This window comes from Halichoerus grypus, chromosome 4, assembly GCF_964656455.1.
Source record: "Halichoerus grypus chromosome 4, mHalGry1.hap1.1, whole genome shotgun sequence".
NCBI classification, from domain to species: Eukaryota; Metazoa; Chordata; class Mammalia; order Carnivora; family Phocidae; genus Halichoerus; species Halichoerus grypus.
The window spans coordinates 82728920-82735881 of record NC_135715.1 but is presented as its reverse complement, the minus strand read 5'-3'; the positions used below and the strand labels follow the sequence as shown (position 1 = coordinate 82735881).

The window sequence follows — 6962 nt, the reverse complement described above, 5'->3', positions numbered from 1 at the left end:
TCTTCTGCATGTGGCTATCCAATTTTCCCAACACCATTTGTTGAAGAGACTGTCTTTTTTCCATTGGACATTCTTTCCTGCTTTGTCAAAGATTAGTTGACCATAGAGTTGAGGGTCCATTTCTGGGCTCTCTGTTCTGTTCCATTGATCTATGTGTCTGTTTTTGTGCCAGTACCATACTGTCTTGATGATGACAGCTTTGTAATAGAGCTTGAAGTCCGGAATTGTGATGCCACCAGCTTTGCTTTTCGTTTTCAACATTCCTCTGGCTATTTGGGGTCTTTTCTGGTTCCATACAAATTTTAGGATTATTTGTTCCATTTCTTTGAAAAAAGTTGATGGTATTTTGATAGGGATTGCATTGAATGTGTAGATTGCTCTAGGTAGCGTTGACATCTTCACAATATTTGTTTTTCCAATCCATGAGCATGGAATATTTTTCCATTAACAATATATTTCAGTTACATCAGACTTGTGCTTTTTTTTTTTTAGAAGTCAGCTCTTAGTTAAATTATTACTCTTCTGTCTCTTTGACTGCTTTAAATATCTTGTCTTTGTATTCAGTTTCCTGCAGTTTCACATTCACTTGAGATGGGTTATTTGTCATTCATCTTGTTTGTAACTGGTTAGAGTTCTTGAATCTGAGGTTTGATATCTTTCAATAAATCTGAAAATTTTTCAGCTGTTATCTCTTTAAATATTTCCCTTTCCACGTCATCTGTATTGTATTCTCAAATTAGATATCAGTCTTTTCTATTCTTAACTCAATACCTCTTAATCTCTCTTTTGTATTTTTTGCCTCTTTGTCCTTCTAGGCTGAATTTTAGATAATTTATTTAAACCTATCTTCTAGTTTACCAAATCCCTCTTCAGTTGTGTCTAATACACTTTTTTTTAAAGGTTTTATTTATTTGAGAGAGAGAGAGACAAATAGTGACAGAGATAGCGAGAGAGAGCACAAGCAGGGGGAGGTGCAGAGGGAGAGGGAGAAGCAGGCTCCCTTCTGAGCAGGGAGCTGGATGTGGGGCTCAATCCCAGGACCCTAGGACCATGACCTGAGCCAAAGGCAGATGCTTACCTGACTGACACACCTAAGCACCCCTCTAATATACTTTTTAATTCATATTAAATATAACCCATCTTTTGCTATTCTGATTATTATACTTTTTTATTTCTAACAGTTTTATTTAACTCTTTTCCTAATCTGCTTGATTATTTTTCTTTTTTAATTTTTTATTGTTATGTTAATCACCATACATTACATCATTAGTTTTTGATGTAGTGTTCCATGATTCATTGTTTGTGTATAACACCCAGTGCTCCATGCAGAACGTGCCCTCCTCAATACCCATCACCAGGCTAACCCATCCCCCCACCCCTCTCCCCTCTAGAACCCTCAGTTTGTTTTTCAGAGTCCATAGTCTCTCATGGTTCGTCTCCCCCTCCGATTTCCCCCCTTTTGTTCTTCCCCTCCTGCTATCTTCTTTTTTTTTTTCTTAACATATATTGCATTTGTTTCAGAGGTACAGATCTGTGATTCAACAGTCTTGCACAATTCACAGCACTCACCATAGCACATACCCTCCCCAATGTCTATCACCCAGCCATCCCATCCCTCCTACCCCACCCCCCACTCCAGCAACCCTCAGTTTGTTTCCTGAGATTAAGAATTCCTCATATCAGTGAGGTCATATGATACATGTCTTTCTCTGATTGACTTATTTCGCTCAGCATAACACCCTACAGTTCCATCCACGTCATTGCAAATGGCAAGATCTCATTCCTTTTGATGGCTGCATAATATTCCATTGTATATATATACCACATCTTCTTTATCCATTCATCTGTCAGTGGACATCTTGGCTCTTTCCACAGTTTGGCTATTGTGGACATTGCTGCTATAAACATTGGGGTGCATGTACCCCTTCGGATCCCTACATTTGTATCTTTGGGGTAAATACCCAGTAGTGCAATTGCTGGGTCATAGGGTAGCTCTATTTTCAACTTTTTGAGGAACCTCCATACTGTTTTCCAGAGTGGTTGCACCAGCTTGCATTCCCACCAACAGTGTAGGAGGGTTCCCCTTTCTCCTCATCCCCGCCAATATCTGTCATTTCCTGACTTGTTAATTTTAGCCATTCTGACTGGTGTGAGGTGGTATCTCATTGAGGTTTTGATTTGGATTTCCCTGATGCCAAGCAATGTTGAGCACTTTTCATGTGTTTGTTGGCCATTTGGATGTCTTCTTTGAAAAATGTCTGTTCATGTCTTCTGCCAGTTTCTTGATTGGATTATTTGTTCTTTGGGTGTTCAGTTTCATAAGTTCTTTATAGATTTTGGATACTAACCCTTTATCTGATATGTCATTTTCTGCTTGATTATTTTTAAAATTGTTGCTCCTGGGGCGCCTGGGTGGCTCAGTCGTTGGGCGTCTGCCTTCGGCTCAGGTCATGATCCTAGGGTCCTGGGATCGAGCCCCGCATCGGGCTCCCTGCTCCGCGGGAAGCCTGCTTCTCCCTCTCCCACTCCCCCTGCTTGTGTTCCCTCTCTCGCTGTGTCTCTCTCTGTCAAATAAATAAATAAAATCTTTAAAAAAAAAAAATAAAAAAAAAAATAAAATTGTTGCTCCTCATTCATATTTCCATGTCATTTTTCATGTCTTAAAACATACTGAATATTTTTGTATTAGCCAAGTGTCTGACAGTTTAAGGAGCTGGATGGAGTATACTACTGCTATCTTGTTGTTTCTTCTCATTCTCATTCATGGTGCCTTATTCTTTTGTGTAGTTTTGTGAATTTTGACTACGTGCAATTCATTTGCTTTGAGGTTTTTTTACCATGGAAATTCTTTGAAGATGAGCTGAAGCTCTAATCCTCCAGAAGAGCCACACCAACCACAGAATTAGATCTATTAACCACAAAATTAGTTTTAAAACTAGTTCTAATCCTGTTTGAAGGGTGGCTTCCACCTAAGAGTTATTAAGGAATTTTCTTCCTCTTCTGCACAGCACCAATATCAAGGCAGGAAAGTCCCCTTGCTATTCTGTTAGTTGTCATTTATCCTTGTTTTGAGACTGTAATATTTTGGGGTTCCAGTTTTAATTAATTAATTAATTAATTTTGTAATTATTTTAAAGGTTTTATTTATTTATTTATTTGCGAGAGACAGAGATAGTGACAGCACAAGCAGGGAGGAGAAGGAGAAACAGATTCCCCACTGAGCAGGGAGCCCAGCATGGGGACTCCATCCCAGGACCGTGGGACCATGACCTGAGCCAAAGGTAGACGCCCAACTGACTGAGCCACCCAGGTGCCCCAAGGGGGTTCCAGCTTTATAGATGTCTTCATGACACCCCCCACTATAGGTGGGTCCTAATTTGTTCTCCTCCCTCCCATATAGTGAGGAGTTGGCAAAATGGAGGCTCATGGTTCCAGATTCAGCAGATCTGCTTGCTTACTTTCCAGGTTCGTTAGTAATGTTTTGGCGTCTATGTGTTTGTCAGCAACAATGGTTTGCCAGTGGTGGAGGAGGATATGGTGGAAGCCATCGGAAAGGCACAGATCAGGGCCTCACCCCCACTTTGATCAGAGCTCTGCTGAATCACTTTTCTTTGCTTCCATTTTCAAGTAGAAAATCTTCACATCAGTGAGAAGTGAGCTTTCTCTACTTAAAAACTTTTGAAATGTTGAAAACCATCAGTTGAGGTCATCTTAAATGTCCTGTTGCACAAGTATATTTCATAGTTTTCTGGAGTTGGCGATAATTGGCTACTGATGCATCCAACATACAATTTCTAACATCAGTCTGTTAGACTGTGAAGTCTGTAGCTCTAAGAAATAGTGAAGATGTCACTGTGCCTCTTGGATGAGAAGTGGCCCCGGACCATCCCCAGCAGCTGCTGGTAACGGAGTGTGTACAGGTATGGGAGCATGGCATGAAGAAGCATCATGAACACCTCACTGTTGGCTGCCATGAGCCACACATGAGTTCTGGCATCAATGTGGTGGTACTTGGTTAGCATGATGTCCAGGGAAAACACCACAACTGGGCTAACATACAGCATGATTAACACTGTGTGGATAAGCAGGGTACCCCTGGCCCAGGAATAGCCCTGCACCCAGATGCCTGAAGTCCTAGTCTCTGCATAGATCCTCCATAAGCAGTAGGTGATGAAAGCTATGCCTAGAAAGAGAATGCATAAAATGCAGATGTGGGTGACAGTGACCAGTGGGCCACGGCCTGGCTCAGTGCCCAGGCTCAGCTGCAGGATGCATGAGGCCCCTTGCTTGAACCTGGCATCCTGCCGCTTGCTAAGCCAAATGAGACATGTGGGGAAGAAGCAGGCCACCAGCCAGATGAGGGCCACCACTTTCTGGGCAGCTTCATAGGACATGAAGAAGTAGTGCAGAGGATAAACAACTGCCAGGTAGGTGTGCAGCACAGTGGCCATGAAGGACAAGATGGTGCTGGTATAGGCAATGAAGATAGCATCTGTGAGAGCACCACAAGCAATGAATGCAGTCCAGGGCCCAGCTGCCCATGTTGCTGGAGGAGATGAGCATGTGGAAGACAAGCAGGCCAGATCCGAGAGCAGGATGTTAGCCAGCAGCAGGTAGTGGGGCTCTTGCCGAAGTCTCTAACTCTGCAGGATGGTTACCAGCAGCATGGGGGTCCGAGCCAGTGTGGCTACGGCCAGCAGGCTTGAAGGGAGGAACAGCCAGCGCAGCATGGTGACAGGCACGCTCAGGTCTCCGAGCCTCAGGAGGTGTTGCTGGCTAACTGAGGCATGCAGGGGGGCTCACAGATGAGCTGGTCAGAGGCTGGCCAGGCTGTTGTGTCCAGGCGACAGGGTGTCAACTGATCCTGCATGCTTCCTGGCAGGAATGGCATGCTTTCCCACAGGTGGTTGGTTCTGTACTTGCCCAGGGTGTGGATCTCCCCTGCAGGGGTTCTGATGGTGCTACTCCTCTGCAGAAATGCTGTACTTGAGCAGGCCTTAGGAATGACTGTTTAAGAAAAATAAAACAACAAAGCGAAATTCTGCTCACACAGGGCTTCCTACACGCATGCATGTCTGCCAGCTATCCTGGCCGCATGTGTATGGGCACACCTAAATGCATCAGCCTGTTGCCATGGTGTACTGGTCACTGATCTCCTGAGAAGTGTCTCCCATCTGGCTTAGGTGAGCAGGCTTTCTGCTCTTGAGATCTGGCTCGGAGACTTTGGGAAGCTCTCTACATTTGTTTGCTTTTCTGTGAAAAGTGAATGCTGCCCATACAGACCTCATGGAAATGTTGCAAAAATCTAGAGGTAACATACTTAGCACAACGTGTAGCCTGGGATAAATGCTCAATACATGCTAGCCCTAACCTTACCACACTCTCCAGAGGCTTGGGTCCTCCCTGCTGCACAGACCCCCTTGTCCTCACTGCTGAAGGAGTGCACTAGATGCTTTATGCTCCTGGGACCTGCTGCCTGTGCCACACCCTCCAGCCCCTCTCTAGCTCCTCTCCAGGCCCCAGCCCAACACCACGCTGAGCCTGGGGAAGGAGCTACCACAGAGCTGGTGCCTTCCCGAGCACAGGCAGAATGTTCTCAGGATCAGAAGGAGACAAAAATTTTAGACATTGAGCCATAAGAGGCCCAGCCTCATATCATGAATGCCACCTGGACCAGATCTGGCAAGTGACACACCAGAACCCTGCCTCATCCCTCTGACTACACGGGCACTCACCTTTTGCCTCCTTTTTCTTTCTCAGGAGTGTCAGAAGCTGAAGACTTCAGGGGAAACCTGGCTTTGCCTCTTGTCATTAACTGTGATCTTGGCTAAATTACTCTGCCCTTCTGGGTCTCCGTGGCCCCACTGGGAGCCATGATGACAACATACCTGTCTTGGAGGCCTACATCCAGTTACAAAAGTGCTGACACTTGTTGCCAAGCAACCTCATTCCTAAGTGTGCCCCGTAGACTGAGCCTTGCCATCGCCACATATCTGGGGTGCAGGTAAGGTAGTGAGACACAGGGAGTCTGAGTAGCCTAGGGGCTATCACACTGGGATAGACAGGACATCTGGCATGGTAACTCATGAGCTGGACCCCAGAGTCATTCTTCTCACTGGAGCATGAGTATCACTCCTTCCTTCAGAGCTGGCAAAAGGCCCTGCTCCCTGGAGAGACCCCTGGCTCCCTCCCGCCCAGGGACCATGCCTTTCTTGAGGGTTTGTTATGGCATCTTCAGGAGAAGCAGCAACAACTGCTCCTGAAGGCAGAATATGGTAAAGAATCTAAGGGTTGTTCTGTGAAAGCACATCTCCTCCTCCAGAGACACTGCAATACCAGAGGGCTGACCCTGCCGCCCTGTCTCCCCTACCAGGGCCTGTGCCTCCCAGAGGATGTCCCCTCCTACTTCCACTGGCCCCAGGCACTCTGCAGGTGTACTTTGAGGGGCAGCCAGCATGCCTAGACCTGGGCTGGAGGTTAGGCTACCCCTGCTGTCAGCCCAGAAGAACGCCCTTCCCAGCTCCCCGCTATCAGTCTTGCCCTCAGCAGGTGCTTGTGTTAGAATACAGATGCCCTGGGTAAGGGGAATCCGTTAAACCACAACCCCTCAGTAAAAACGTAGCTGAAAGCTCAATCCTTCTGATAACAGTGACAGGCAACAGCTTCAGGGAAATGGCAAGTGAGTAAGTCTCATGATGAATGAGCTGGTAAATGTAATAAGAAGCCTGCCTTGCTGTTGAGAATCATTTTATGACCTACAAAATACATAAAGCAGTCTCTTTACACCATTCCATTTCACCTGCCCAGGAGTCACCCAGGGTGTCCTTCCTGGGAAAATGCAGGCTACTGTGGATGTGGGGTCCCTGGGATCAGCCTTGCTTGGAGGTCAGTATGCGCTGACTGCTGTGGGGATGAGCTAGTGCTGACCCATCCTGGTTAGTGGCCCCACCACCTTTAACTGC

General features: G+C 46.0%; 1 protein-coding gene across 1 annotated transcript; it reads right to left on the bottom strand.

Annotated features, from left to right (window-relative positions):
• Nucleotides 1–3830: 3830 nt before the first annotated feature.
• On the bottom strand, nt 3831–4870 carry LOC118550301 (putative G-protein coupled receptor 148). Its single transcript, XM_078069973.1, is given in 4 exon segments — nt 3831–4523; nt 4525–4577; nt 4580–4765; nt 4768–4870. Coding segments are annotated over 4 exon segments (1035 nt in total).
• Nucleotides 4871–6962: the final 2092 nt, after the last annotated feature.